Source organism: Astatotilapia calliptera, chromosome 10 (assembly GCF_964374335.1).
Source record: "Astatotilapia calliptera chromosome 10, fAstCal68.1, whole genome shotgun sequence".
NCBI classification, from domain to species: Eukaryota; Metazoa; Chordata; class Actinopteri; order Cichliformes; family Cichlidae; genus Astatotilapia; species Astatotilapia calliptera.
Window position 1 is genome coordinate 355,548 of NC_137431.1, and position 15,757 is coordinate 371,304.

The following is a 15,757-nucleotide window of genomic DNA, read 5'->3' on the forward strand; positions in this document are numbered from 1 at the left end:
GGACAGGCGAAAAAAAAAAAAAAACCCAATACCAATAAGTTTGATGTGTCACATGGCCCTCTTCCTATTGAAAAAACAAAAGTTGTATCCAAGATGGCCGACTTCTAAATGGCCACCATGGTCACCACCCATCTTGAGGAGTTTGCCCCCTCACATATACTAATGTGCCACAAACAGGACTTTAATATCACCAACCATTCCCATGTTATTACGGTGTATCCGTATAAATGGCCCACCCTGTACATTAAGGTGCATATCCCTGACATTGCAGCTGCTGCTATTGGAAAATTTAGTGTCTGAGAATGTCTGAGAAAATGTCTGATCTGCAGATATCTGAAAAAATGTGTATATGGGTGTGGTGGGGCATGGTCTGCAATGCTGCTGCAGGTGAGATGGATGCACCTGCGTGGCATCTGCTATCACGCCTTGCACAGTCTGAGTAGTTGTGTTGTGGATGTGTCGCCTGGCAGCTGGGATGCTGCAGCCATTCATGTGTGTAATTAGCAACCATGTGCCTCAATAAAGCATGTTGAAAAGCTTGAAAATATCTTTGGGTCTGCCTTGTTTTATCACAGTGGTGCCGAAACCCAGGATGGGGGGCACGGCAGACCCACAAACTGGCCGCCAAGGGGAGGAGTTGGCCTGAATGGTGGCCAAAATGGCCAGCACAGAAGAGCTGTAAGACTGGACCCAGCAGCATCTACAGGTAATGAAGAATCTGGCACTCTCACTCTCACCGGCATTCCCCGACAGCGTTGGCGTGGAGGAGGTCCAGGCTGTTCTGACGACCATGTCAGGCCCCAGGATGCGACAAGCCAGGACATAGCCGGCCGCCGCACCCATCCCTACTCATCAAGTGGTAGCAGCTTATGCCCGGCAGGGATCTGTGCCCGTTCCTGCTCCCTGGAGGAGGGCCGCGGAGCATCTCCTGGGCTCACCACCAGCTCAACCACCTGCTCAGCAAGAGCCGGAGGTCAGCTCATGGAGAGCGCAGGAGGAACCTGCCACACTGTTGCTGGAGGTGCCCAAGGGTCCGCGACTGCCAGTGTACAGGAGGCATGCCTGCTGGCGGTGGAGGAGGTGGACCAGCTTTCGGTGAGCCCCGGCTCACTTCTACGTCTACTGCGCTGTCGCTGCTTGGCCCCCTGGACCAGTTCCAGGGCTGCCGCTGGGTACGCAGGGCGTCCCCTGGATCCACATTGTCACTGGCGCTGCTGGATATGTGGGCGACCGCCAGAGTGGTCACATCCCTGTCCCTCACCAGGGCCCAGGAGCACCAACGGTCTGGGCGGGGGGAACAGTAGGTTCGGCTAGATGGCTTGCCGGCCTGTCGGGCAATGGGGGTATATGGCGGGGCGTGGTCTGCAGTGCTGCTGTAGGTGAGATGAAAAGGCTTTGCACAGTCTGAGTTGTTGTGTTGTGGATGTGTCGGCTGACAGCTGGGATACTGCAGCCATTCATGTGTGTATTCAGCAACCGTGTGCCTCAATAAAGCATCCTGAAAAGCTTGAAAATGTCTTCGGGTCTGCCATGGTTTATCACAGTGGGAGATACATATTTTAAGATGTTAAATTTTTTTAAGCCTAAATGCCTCCTCATCTGAGCCCACACCCTCACCGTGAGCCAGACAACTGGATTATCAGTTGCTCTTGTTTGGGGGTAGGGTGGGTGAAAATCCAATCAGAGCCAGAATAGATGAATCTGTAGCCAAGTTCAACTCCATGGACACCCAGGAAGGGCAATTATCTTTGTTTTGGAAATAGACCCAAGATATAAGCACGTATTTGCTGCCCGGAAGTTAGGCAGTGCCAGGCCTCCATTAGTCCAAGACTTTTGATGAAGAGCTTTATTCAACTGGGGGTGTTTACCTCTCCATATATAAGATGATATAACTGAATTTAAAGAATCAAAGGATTTGGGAATAAATATTGGCAGCAGCCTGATTGAATGCCTTCTTCCCATCTAAGCAAAGAATGCACTCAGGATTCTGACTGGAACGGGTGTATAATATATCTAATAGACAACAGATATTGAAATAAGAGTAAAGATTCTTAATGAAACCAGTTTGATCTTTTGATATAATGGATGGGAAATTATTTTCCAGCCTGCGTGCCAAAGATTTAGCCAAAATATTACCATCGACATTTAATGTAGAGATTGGCCTGTAGGACAAACATTCCACTGGACATTCCTCTTGGGACAAGAGTGATACTTGCCTTGAAATAGGATGGCGGAAGTTTACAACACGTGCATGAATCCGCTCCGATTCATGCACATTAGACATAATTGAGGTGAAAGCAATGATGAAAATGCTTTGAAAAATTCTATGGGAAATCCATCAGGTCCAGGTGATTTTCCACACTGCAGTGAGGAATTAGCTGCGCTCAGCTCCTCTTGCATTATGGGTTTGTATAATCTATTTTTACTATCAGAGGAAAGCGTAGGAATGTTCAAAGCGTTAAAAAGTTATCCATTAAAGTGCTTTCCTGTGGGAGTTCAGAGGTGTAAAGTTGAGAGCAAAAAGTCTTAAACATATCATTAATTTTGGAAAAATCCAAGGTGATATTACCATTATTCATTCTGACTTTTGTGATATGTTGTTTTGCCTGAAAGCCCCTTAACTGGTTAGCTAGCGTCTTACCTGATTTGTCGCTATGAATATGAAACAAACTCTTACTCCTCAGAAGCTGACCATCAATTTAGTGTGTTTAAAGGAGATCAAATTTAGTCTGAAGTTCCACGCGCTTGTTGTATAAGTCTGGGTTTTTTACCGTAGCGCAGAGCAGATCTATTTCTTTAATTTGGTTAACTAAAGTAAGTGATTATATACGGGCCTTTTTTTTATATTTGCTGTTTAGGAAATAGTTTGACCCCTGAGGAAGGTTTTCAGTGTATCCCAAATTATTAGGCTATAAGTTACTCCTGTGGTGTCTGTGAAGGTTCTCAGTCATCCAGGTCTTCATAGTCTAAGGAGCTAAAGAAAGAAAAGCGTCTGGACTTCTTTACAACACCAAACTGTCTGCCATCTATAATCCAGTTTTGAGATCCCTTCCCAGGTGGCTTAATGCCCACACATCCTGGGCCTGTTGGCCTCAGTAAATCACATGATAGGGTGGGGCTAGGTTTCACAGTGGGTTCACCCGAAACCTTGGCTGATTGTGACCCACACTCGCGTTCACAGCTTGGCTCGTGTGACTAGGTTGAGGATCAATAGGGGGTCCGTGACCCTCTTGGGGACACTCCCATAGGGCTCAAAATCTGGGACTCTCCACCAATTGCTCTTAGAACTGAAGAAGCTTCTCAGATGAAATGTCTGCAAGAAAGTTCAAGAAGTCCAGACGCTTTTCTTTCCAAGCTCCTTAGACTTTCTCCTGTGGTATTTATTTGTAAAAACGAGCTTATTTGTTCCTAAATGAATTCTAGGAGGTTGTCATCTGCCGTACAGTTGAATTAAAATGCCAGTGTCGTCTGGATTGAGGAACATCAGGAAAAGTCTTTGATAACACATTTTATGGTATGATATTACTATCCTCTGGTATTCACGGGATTGGACCCACGAAGACAACCGATTATCTGAGAAAATAATCAATCCTAGAATAAGTATGGTGTACCTGCTTGTAAATCGTAGGAGAGAAGAGAAAAGAAGATGAATCTGTAATGCTGAAACATGAACAAAAGTCCTTGCATATCCCAAGAGTAGGAGAAAATCAGAAAAATCTACTCACAGGGCTGTCCCTCAGCCCTCCGTAATGACCAGATAAACGTAATGACCAGATAAACAGGCTTTCAGGGTAATCTGAAATCTGGCAATCTCCAGCCGATCCTGTCTTTCCTGAAGACCTCACTAAGCAGGTCCACAAAGAATTCTGTGGAACGAACCTTCAACGCCTTCAAGTCCCAGAATACGCAGGTTTTGACATCTATTTCTTTCTTTCTAAGTCCGTTACTTTAGCCAAAAGTTTAGTATTAGACTTGCTGAGGTTGGAACAAACATTGTGGAGCTCCCTAACCCACTGACTTAAATAGTTTCTAAACATCTGAGTCATTGACCATGATCTTTCACTGCAGACCGGACTTCGTCAAACTTCGACTCCAGTAGGCTGAAAGATGTTTTGAAATCACTCACCAATGCCTTCCTGTGCTGCTCCAAAAGTGAGGAAGTGGCCGCCATTTTTAACTTTGGTGCCTCATCCTCCTTTTCTTCTGCTATAGTGTGGTTTGAGGCCAATTTATAGCAAGCAAAAACCAAATTCAGAATGCTTAACAGAAAATGTACGCAGTTCAATAGCTTTGTCCGTGGAGTGGATGATTAAGGAGTGGAAAAAGTAGAGAAGAAGTTCAAGACATGTTGAGCAGGTAATTTAGCCATTTAAATCAGCTGTGTTGGATTAAGGACACATCTAAAACCTGCAGGACACCGGCCCCAAATCCAGGTAAATCCAGGGCTGAACCTGGGTTGGCTTTGGGGACCGGGGCTGGGTCACCTTCCTTTTAACCCTTATGTTGCACTTCTGTACCAGTAGACCGTGATGTAACAATTAAAAAAAAATATTAAAAATATTCCCCTCTCACCCCTGCACGCGGTCTATCCTTCAAGCTCGGGTCATCTACCAGAGGCCTGGGAGCTTGAGGGTCCTGCGCAGTATCTTAACTGTTCCTAGGACTGCACTCTTCTGGACAAAGATCTCGGATGTCGTTCCTGGGATCTTGAGCCACTCTCCTAGCTTGGGAGTCACTGCACCGAGTCCTCTGATTACCACTGGGACCACCGTTACCTTCACCCTCCACTTTTTTTCAGCACTTCTCTGAGCCCTTCTTGTGTTCCTTTCTTCTTGATGTTGCTGTCATTCGTTATCACTACATCTATCACTACAGTCTACCGGCACTATGTCCGGTTGGTTAGCCATCAACAGTTTGTCCGTCTGTATCTGGAAGTGCCACAGGATCTTAACTTGGTCATTCTGCACCACCCTAGGGTGTGTCTCCCATTTTGACCTCAGGACTCCCGGGTCATACTCGGCACAGATGTTTCTGTACACTATGCCAGCTACTTAGTTATGGCGTTCCATGTATGCCCTGCCCACTAGCATCTTGCACCCTGCTGTTTAGTGCTGGATTTTCTCAGGGCATCTTTACAAAGCCTGCACCTGGGGTTTTGCCTGGTGTGATAGACCCCAGCCTTTATGAATCTTGTGCTCAGAGCTTGTTCCTGTGCTGCCATGATTAGTGTCTTTGTCGTATCTTTCAGTCCAGCTTTGTCCAGCCACTGGTAGGACTTCTGGATGTCAGCCACCTCCTTTATCAATGACCTGAACCTAACCCGAAAGATAGGATCATGGCGAAGCTTGAAGAGTTGTGTGTTTCCATGTTCAACGTGTTTTGTTTTACTTCCCCTGTGGGTTCATTATGTTCATTCCAGTCAGCTGTTTCTCCATGTGTTTCCACTTCCCCTGATCAATTCCTGTGAGTATTTAGTCAGTGTGTTTTCATTCCATCTTTGTTAGGTCATCTGTGTTGCTTCCCTCTATGTGATGTAAGGTTAAAGATTTCATGATTCTGTTCAGGTTCAAAAATTTTAGAGAAGTTATTTGTTAATACACTTGATAAATATATTGAGAAGCATAATCTCCGAAGTGATAACCAATATGGCTTTAGAGCGAAAAGGTCCACTTCGATGGCAGTGATGGAACTTGTAGAAGGGATATCTACTGCAATAGATAATAAGGAATATACTGTTGGTGTTTTTATAGACTTAAAGAAACTGGAGAAACTGATCAGGAGGGCTAGCTCTGTGGTCGGCATGAAGCTGGACACTCTGGTGACAGTGGCAGAGAAAAGGACACTAAAGAAACTGATGGACATTATGGACAATGCCAGACATCCTCTGCACACGGCCATTAACAACCAGAAGAGTCTGTTCAGTGACAGGTTGCTTCTCCCAAAGACAAGAACTAACAGACTTAAAAACTCCTTTGTCCCACACGCCATCAAACTGTTTAACTCCTCTCTGGAGGGGAGAGGGAGGGGAAACAGGAGGACAAAAGAGGGGGGAACAACTAAGCTGTAGTGCCTCTTCACCTCACTGTGCAATACCTTTTGTGCAATACTTTTGTAAATAGTCAACGGTGCAATAGACTCAATACTTGAAATGTGCAATTCACTTGTATTTTTATTTTTATTCCTATTTATTCTATTTATCCCCTTTGTATATTTTATTTATATTGTCTCTGTATTTATATATATATATATGTGTGTGTGTGTGTGTGTGTGTGTGTGTGTGTGTATTATATATATATATATATATATATATATATAATATTCTGTAACTCTGTAACTTCTGTCGGTGCTGTGCTTTTTTGGAAATCGAATTTCCCAGAGGAACCCACCCGAGGGATTAATAAAGTTCTATCTAATCTAATCTAATCTAATCTAATCTAAAAAAGACGTTTGATACAATTGGTCATTCTATAATAATGAATAAACTAGAGAGATATGGTATAAGAGGGATGGCATACAAGCGGATGAAAAGTTACCTGGATGACAGAAATCAATAAGGTAAAATCTAAGAAGTTGAAGGTAACTTGTGGTGTTCCTCAGGGCTCTGTGCTGGGACCTAAATTATTCATATTATATATAAATGATTTATGTAGTGTTTCCAAACTGTTAAAATGTGTATTATTTTCTGATGATTCCACTCTGTATTGCTTAGGTAAAAACCTAGAACAGCTTCTGACTACAGTGGAAAAGGAGTTAAATATATTAAAAAACTGGTTTGATATAAATAAGTTATCGTTAAATAGAAAGAAAACAAAATTTATTATTTTTGGCAAATATCGGGGTTAATGGAATTGAAATTGAAAGAGTATATGAAAATAAATTTATTGGAGCGATAATTGATGATAAGCTGAGCTGGAAGTCTCATATAAACCATGTGAAAACAAAAATGTCAAAAACCATTCTCTACAAAACTGAACTGTCCTGAACAAGAAATCCTTATACACACTTTATTGTTCTCTGTTGCTTCCATATATGACTTACTGTCTAGAGATATGTGGTAATGCATATAAAACAAATACTCTTCCTATTTTCAAGTTACAAAAAAAGAGCTATAAGAATTATAAATGAATCAAACTATATAGAAACAAATAACATTTTGTTCTGAATACCCTGAAATGTTATGATTTAGTTGAATATAAAATGGCACAGATAATGTATAAAGCACAAAATAACTTGCTTTGCCATAGTACTGTCAGGGTCCTGGGTCTCCTGACCCAGCATGTTTAGTTCTTTGTGATTTTTGTATTATTGTACTTGTGTGAGTTATTCTATGGTTTCTAGTTTCAATCCCTTGCCCTTCATGTTTCTGTGTCCCCTCTGTTCTGTGTAAGTCTGTGTCTGCCTGTTTGAGTTTCCCTCTGTGTATTTTGGTTCTTCGAGTCCTCTGCCTTATGGTTTATGTCTCTGTGTTTCTTAGTTGCTGTCTCCACCGTGTCAAGTTCGCGTCTCTGTGTGATACTTCCTGTTTTACTTTGATGGGCGTGTCTTATGTGAATGCGTCCTGCTTTGCTTGTCTCGTCAGTCCTGATTTCTCCCAGCTGTGCCCTCCTTCTGTGTCTCATTCCCCTCGTTACTTCCCAGTGTATTTAAACCCTGTGTTTCTCTGAGTCAGTGTCGTGTTGTCCCTCTTGCTGTGTGGATCTCCCTGTGTGTTTTAGTTGATTGTTTCCCAGTTTAGTTTACTTTGTATGCCCATTTTTCTGTGACCAGCAAATAAGGCTGTGGTTTTGAGTTCATCCCTTGAGTCTGTGAGTCCTGCACTTTGAGTCCTCATCTCCTGCCTGCCACACGGCGTTTCATGACAAGTACTCAGAAGCTGTTTGAAGTCAGAGTTTCAATATGACTTAAGGGGATCAGATTTGTTTAAAAAAAAACAAAAAAAACAAAACAAGATAAGGACAAACATAAAGCAGAGATGTGTTTCTGTTAGAGGAGTTAACTTGTGGAATAGTTATGACAGTGATTTAAAAAGGTGGAGTTAATTTTCCTTGTTTAAAAACGTGTAAAAATAGAGTATTAGAAAAATATATAAATCAAGAATGAAAAGAGCAAAAATAATAATACTGAAACTCTTGTTTTGCATTGATTATTTTTATGAAATTTAATTTAATGTAGTTACTCATGTGAGGTGGAAAGTTTTTTTTTTTTTGTTTGTTTGTTTGTTTGTTTGTTTTGCTTCATTCTTTGCTTCGAGCCCTATGTACATGAGCTGCATGCTTAAAAAGATCTGTTGTTAAAAGGGTTGGCGTAATAAGCATATTCTTCAGCCAATACCTTTTGATTAGCCTTGTCTCGTGCTTTCTTGCTTTGTGGTAATCTTTATGTATTCACTGAGATATTTGAATGCTAATCAATGGTCATGTTCATGTTTCCTCATTGTAGTTTCTCGCATGCAGTGTGGGATGAGGGAGATCGTGACACAGACAAAAGAAAACACAGGGCTTAAATACACAGAGAGAGCAATCAGGGAATGGGATACTGGAGGGAAACACAGCTGGGACAAATCAGGACTAATGAGACAAGGGAAGCAAACACAGACACATTAACATGAGACACAGACTTTCAAAGTAAAACAGGAAACATAACACAGAAAGATGGAATTGACAAGGGGATACAGCTGACAGGGGAGACAGAGCAACCATTGAACACAGAGACTGAAACCAGAAGGCAGACAACTCTAACAAAGAAACCAAAAGACTAGAAATGATAAATAATGGCAAAATCAAAGTTCAATAATATTGTAAAACTGAAAACTCTGGGTTGACGACCCAGACACCCTAACATTCCCTCGTTTTACCTCGTTTTGTATTTTATGTTTAATCAGCCATAATGAATGGCTCTCCTTTTGTTTAAACTCATTTCTGTCTCCTTCCGTGTCTGCACTTGGGTCCTCCTTCACAGTCTGCTTCTGCAGACCATGACAGAATTATGGAGTACTGGGTGGGATTCATACTTGTTTTGCTTCCTGGTTGGTGTAGAGTTTTTGTGTGTGTGTGATTTTTTTTTTTTTTTTTTTTTTTTTGCTTTGTTTTGTTTTGACTGATGGGAAATGAACTAATTAACTGATAAAAACCCAGAATGGATTTCTTTTTCTTTTCTTGTGAATGACCTGAATAACAATAATTACTGATTCCAATGGGAAATTCATGTCTGACATAGCTCATCTGCTATATGTATTTGAGTTAAAAATATGTGGGGGCAAATTATTTTCTGCCTCTGTCTGTTTTACGTTATAGAGAGTAGAGTCTTCTTGTAATGATGGGATGTTTTTGTTCCATAAAGATATTCGGGATCAGGGTTATTCAGGATGGCTTCTAACATATTTAGATTGCATCTCTCCAACACCTTCCCCAGTGTGTCCAGTATGACTCCAATTACAGAGCCAACTTTTCTCATTAGTTTGTCCAGTCTCTTTGCATGCCTTTTCTGATCCTTCCTCTCCAAACGGCATAGAACAGCACACTTGTCACCACAGGCTGACAGAACAGCACCTGCAGGAGTTTACTAGAGATGTCAAGTGATCTTAGTTTCCTTAACAAAAAGAGGTGATTTTTCCCCTTTTGTATAGTTTGTCTGTATCCAGGGACCAGTCTAGTTTGTTGTCTAGATATAAACCTAAATATTTATATTTTGTTACCATCTCTATGCCCACCCTAAAAACCTTGACAGCAGGAGGCCTGAATCTTCAGAAATCTACTATCATGTCCTTCGTGTTAGAGACTTTAGATATAAGGTTGTTTTTGTGACTTCAGTTGCTGAAAGTTTTTGAAAGCTTCCCAGTCCATTCCTGATACACACCACAATGGAAGTGTCATCCAAGTATTTCTGAATGGGGTAGGTCTCAAATTTGTATTTGAAGTCTGCTGTATATTTACAATGTGAAATCTAATGGAGCCAGGACAGTCCCTTGTGGAGTCCCTGTTTGTGAGATGATCTGTGGTGATTCAAGACCAAAGTCTAAAAGAAAAGAAAATTCATAGAATTCAGCACTAACTTTTCAAAACCTTTCGATGTACTAGGACAAGTGGACACAAATAATGCCACCAAATTGCTTTCTACAGCATAAGATGGAGTTAAACGTACCTAACTGTTATAAATCAAACAAACAAAAAACACAAGTTAATAGATGGACATGTGGTCAGCAGTTTGGTTCAGGGGTCTTATCACAGTAAGACAACTCTGGGTTTAAGTTGGCTGAGACTGTTCTGTGTGAAATTTTCATATTCTCCTTGTGCTAGTATACAGTGACCTGCATATACTCTGGCTTGTTTTCACAGCTCAATAATCTGCATCTTGGGTTGATTTGTTGATTCTTAGCATGTATGGCACTCATAGGGTGGTACACACCTGAGTGCCACGATAAGGCTCTGTGTAAATAAAGTGGTGCATAAATATGCGTGAATGTTTGCTTGTAACGTGGCTTGGAGTAGTTAGAACTAAAAAACTCCTATGTAATTGACAGTCCATTCCATTCCAGTTGGACCCAAGTCAAATATTCTTAAGCAGAATACTATCAGGTATGTACACTTTTTACATATGTGAATGGAGATATCCCTAAAAGTGAAATTTGCATTCCTTTCTTTTTTAGATGTGGCCAACTGGTTCCCAAAAAACACAGATGCCTCTTATAACCTGTGAGTATGCATACTGCTCCCTGTTCTGTGTCCTTGCTGTTAAGCATAACATTGTTCTGTTTTCCATAAATGGAGTTCCTCTTCAGCATAGCAACTGTCAGATTTGGACTCAGTCTTTACAACTAAAAATAGCAGCTATCGTTTATGAATAGAGGGAAGTTTTCCAGTCCATTATTTTTTGTTTCATTCTCAGGTCCAGAGAGGAATATGGGTGACACAGACGTACAGCGTAAACTTTTTAGATGAAGAAAGAACAGTTTTAGATATACAACGTATTGCAAAGTTACTTCACAAAAGTGTGAAAAGTCACCCTCATATTTAATTTAAAAAAGCAACAAACATTTAAAAAAACAACAAGCCAATTCTCTGGGTTAGTAGACTAAAAGTAATATATAGAGTCCTGTGGTGCTTTGATGCTTTTTATTTTATATAATGAGATTGTTATTTTCATGTCATCCACATCACTGATCCTTGGACAGTCACTGCACATGACCTAATAAATAACCTAGTTCTATCAAGGCTAATAACCGCCAAGGCTCTGAAAAAATGTCTCTCTCCCAACTGGATAAAACATTTAATTGACCCAGAAGGAAAAGGATGTAACTTGTGACTTGTGGTCTAAAATCACTCAAGGTGATTTTTAAGACTAGGAAAGTGCTATATAAATGCAAATGCGTTATGTTTTGAACAGGATATGTTTGAAAGCAGTCCATTGGACTAGAGTTGATACACTTGACAACAAGCTCCAAACTGTGCAGCATACTGCCTTAGCCTGAGGAATGTGTCTAACTGCACTGGTTTCCACACTTTCTGTTAAAGGTGTGTTACGGTCCGGGCCATAATTCGGATCCCGGTGGCTGTCTTTTTTTGTTCTGTGTTTAAAAGTCTACAGGTCATTCCAGAGCTGACGGCTGCTGATTGGCTTCCTGATCAAGTGGCTGTTTTGAAAAACCCTCTCCAGCAGTTGTCTCGGGACAGCAACTGACAGCAGCAGCAGATCCGTCCTTGGCCTCCAAACTCTGTGACTTTTGTGCACATGTTTTGCTAAGGACTGTTGAGCTTTGTAAATAGATTACTTTTCATGTGTAAATGGGTGCGGAAGCAGATGGGGTGAACTGCCTTACTATTGTCTGTAATGTTTTCTCCTTACTTATTCAGTTAGGAGTAGCACTTGTCTTTTGTTTGGTTTTTGTTTCACCTAGGGTTTAGATAGCACCTCCATTTCTGAATAAGCTTGTTTTGTTTGTTCTCCCTAGAGTTAAGCTTCAGTTTAGACAAAATAAACCACCTTTAACTTGTAAATCGGCTTCTGTGTATGGTTTTGGGAACCAGGGCGGTGTCACTTTGCTTTTAACCCTTATGTTGCGTTCCGGTACCCCTACACCGGGACATAACAGGCGTTAAATATATTAAACAAAAAGTGACAGTATTCTACAGTAATAACAGACACTGATGTTATTAGAATATCATGTGTATGTGTGTGAGAAATACAAAGATACAGTAATTGTACTGCTGTGGGTCATTGTAAAGAAGCAATTGGAAGGAACAAGCTCCTAAATCCCTCTCTGACACACTGGTTGCCACAGCCTGTCGCTGAAGGAGTTGCTCAGTGCTGTCAAAAAGACCTGCATGGGGTGGAAGGTGTTCTCTAACAGGGATGACAGCTTGGCCACCATGGTTGACACCAAGCTTTTTCTATTTTTTGGAGCTGTAATAGAAAGTGCCACCAACATATGTTTTTATTTTTATATTGGATTTTGCATTTGCTACCGAAATGGTTTTTGCTACCAAAACTTCTGTTGACCAGTGCTGTTAAGATAGCATTTTAAGAGTATACAACAAAGAGAAAAGAAAAGAAAATGCAGTAATGGAGTCATGGCTCGTTCCTGTAAATATTGACACTGGCTTGGTACCCATCAATGACATCTTCTGTTTAGGTAGCCATGTAGGGAGGTAAGACACCATAAGCAAACCAGACAGAAAAAGAGATGGCACAAGAGGACTATGAAAACACACGTTCCTTTTGTAGAACTTGGTTTGATGTGGTTTGTTAATGTGTGTGTGTGTGTGTGTGTGTGTGTGTGTGTGTATGTATGTATATGTGTGTATGTATGTGTGTATATATATATATATATATATATATATATATATATATATATATATATATATATATATATATATATATATATATATATATAAAAAATACTGACCGGTCTCTAGGCCTGTGTGACTGAGGTCTAGGAGCCAAGTTAAATTGCATTTTGTGCTGCTCTTCCACAGACATCTATTGCACTTTTGCACCTCTAATGTACAGCAGACTAAGTAGAAGGGAGAGCAATAAATGAGTCATTTATCCATAATAAGAAAAAAAGATCATTAACTGTGCTGTGAGAATGCCTGATTTACAGTTTAGTTATGTAGAATCAGAAAAGTGCAACAAAAAATCCAAAATAAGCTACAAATTATAATTTGTATATGTAGAATTAGAGCTGAAGTGCTTAGCGAATTAAAACACTGATTCTGTATTAATTCTTGTCTAATCATTTAATTACGTGAAATTCAAAGGGACTATTTTCTTGCAGTCAGTGGTGTAACTCTGAATACTTTAAGTAATTTCTAAATACTTGCATATTTTTGTTAGTTAATGATTTAATTGTAGAAGTTATTTTTACTGTAATATTTTAGTGCTTTTTTACACTTCTTCCTGCCTACAGTAACTATTATTGTACTTAACCATTTTAGTTGTCTATTAAAATTGTTTTATTGAAAGAGATATTTGTGATGCTCTACCATCTCAGCATAGAATAATTGAATATTTTCCCCTTAGCTGTGATGCCCATGAGTCTTCCACCTGTGTGAAGCAAGATTATTTCTTGTGACGTTCACACTCTTTAGTCCAGCTAAAAACAGAAATCTGCTTGATTGTTGATCAGGTGGTTTCCTGAAACCAGATCCTCATTCTTGAACACATGTTGTGTTAAATTTGGAATGTCACGTCACTGAAAAGATGATAGCTTCTCCACCCTACTGGAAAATACAGTTGGTATACTTATAGCCAGTCACACGTATGGATCAATTCTGTCAATAATGAGGAAGAAAGAGGGGATGCAAAATCAAAAGACGAACACAAAAAGCAGCTTTATATGTAAGCTGTGATTCTCTCTGTGGGATTATATCATTATATCTGGTATTAAATCACTGTATTCTTGGCAACCTATTGCCTGTTCAACCATCCTTGGGGTGACAGTGAATTCATAAGGGAATCATAATGTATATGAGTATGATTCCATCAAACGTATTTACACAGATAATGAAAAATTCCATAGATTATGCCCACTTTGCTACTATGTTTGAAGGTTCTCCATGCATGATCCCTGTTCTGTAAATACTTATATCCTATATCTAGTAAAATCATTGGCAGTTTCATTATACTTCAATTCCACAGCCTGCTGCTACGTCTAAACTACAGATTATATGACCAGTGAATTATATTCGAATGAAGCTTAACTGTTTAAGATGGGAAGAATGTGGATTCTAAGTTACACATATTTACACCAGTGAGTCATACTTGTATGTCCATCCATTAATGAATAATAAGTAAAGTTCTGGTTTTCTGTTCTGAAATGTAGCTCTTAAACAGCACGAGTACAAGTGAATGAGAGACTGAGAGCAAAACAAAATGGTTGCCAAGAAGCATATAATGTCCAGCAGAGTAATATTTAGAGATATTATAAAGGAGCAATTGTGAGGAGTTGGCTAATTACATACTTTTATATACAAAATAAAATACCTAATCACACACACCTAAAACAAGAGGCAAGAACTCACCCCACTGGAGAAAACCAGAGACATACTTCTCCCTTGCAAAGGGTGAAGAGTAGAATTCCTGATAGACGCCAACCAGTAGATCCAACAGTGTTTGGAGTCCAACAGGTCCTGTGGTCCGGTGGCCCTCTGCCAGATCAGATGCACCTAGGTCAGGCCCCGCTGACATTTTTCCCAGGGGGTGAGGGCTTGGTTGTTTGTTTTAGTGCTGTAGTGAAGCCCTGGTGTCCATGACTTTAAATCTTCAGTTTGCAGTTTCTCCGGTTTGACTCTTTAAAATTATGTCTATAGTAACGGCTTTCTCCAGATCACGACCTAATTCTACTGCAAACCCCTCCTCAATTGCCTTTCCTTTCTAGCTGTTCTGCTTGATCACAGAACATGAGCAAAGGTTTTCATACAGACATCCTCTTTTTTTATCATATTCTCTATCCCTCCCTCAGTTTACTGTCACTTACACTCTCCCTCGCTTGTATGTCTTTCAGATGCCTGGATGTCTGTCGGGGTCTCTCCTTTTTCTTCTCTTCCCATAGCCGTGCGTCTGTTAAGCCTGCAGTTTCTCCAACTCTGACTCAACACCTTTTTTGGTCTGGATCTCCCTCTCGCTGTCTTTCAGCTGCCCCTTTTCAAAGTAATCCAAAGTTCCTACTGCAACAGTTTAAGGTAATAGCAAAGCACTGAACTGTTCAGAAACAATTCCTCTTTTCATTTTGTGCATTAGTAGCTCTTTGTATTACCAGCCCTTGTTTGCTTTTATTCCCTGTCCTTCCTCTTGTGATAGAGCAAAAAGGAACTGCTGACCTGAATCAGTTCTAGATTTTGCTTTTGTTTTGAAAATGTAAATCTCTTATTTTGTCAACTGTCCAAAATCTTTTTTTAGTTCTCTTCATTTTTTCTTCTGTCCCACCCTTCTCGTCTCTCTGTTATCCTTCTCAGTTCTCATCATGTCATATTTTTGTCACTCATTCTCTCAGGAATGCAGTAGAAGCCGTTTCCTCTCATCCAGTTCAATGGAGTTGAAAAATTGTATTGTTAGGGTTAAAATTGTTTGTTCATCTGTTACTACTGTTTGTATCCCTCTTTTGCCCTTGGCTGCCTGAGCTGTAGTGGTCTGTCTGTACTCTCTTTAACAAGATTTTTTTTCTTGTCCCCAACTTTTCCTTCTTTGACATTCCAAACAACCTGCCTCTTTTCCTCTCTCTCTTTTCCTTTTCTCCCTTTTCTCCTCCTTATTTATAAAT

At 40.4% G+C, this 15,757-nt stretch overlaps 1 protein-coding gene across 2 annotated transcripts in view; it reads right to left on the bottom strand.

The window, feature by feature from the left end:
• Positions 1-15,757, bottom strand: part of dmpk (DM1 protein kinase) — an 80,002-nt gene extending 64,245 nt beyond the window's left edge. Inside the window, exon 1 of one of the 2 annotated variants that reach the window (XR_013911832.1) lies at positions 14,520-15,757. Coding sequence is in view for 1 of the 2 variants with exons in the window: in XM_026181946.2 (XP_026037731.1) it covers positions 14,520-14,685 (166 nt within the window). In the remaining variant the exon portion in view is untranslated. The remainder of the gene's footprint in view (positions 1-14,519) is intronic. The other variant, XM_026181946.2, reaches the window with a different exon arrangement.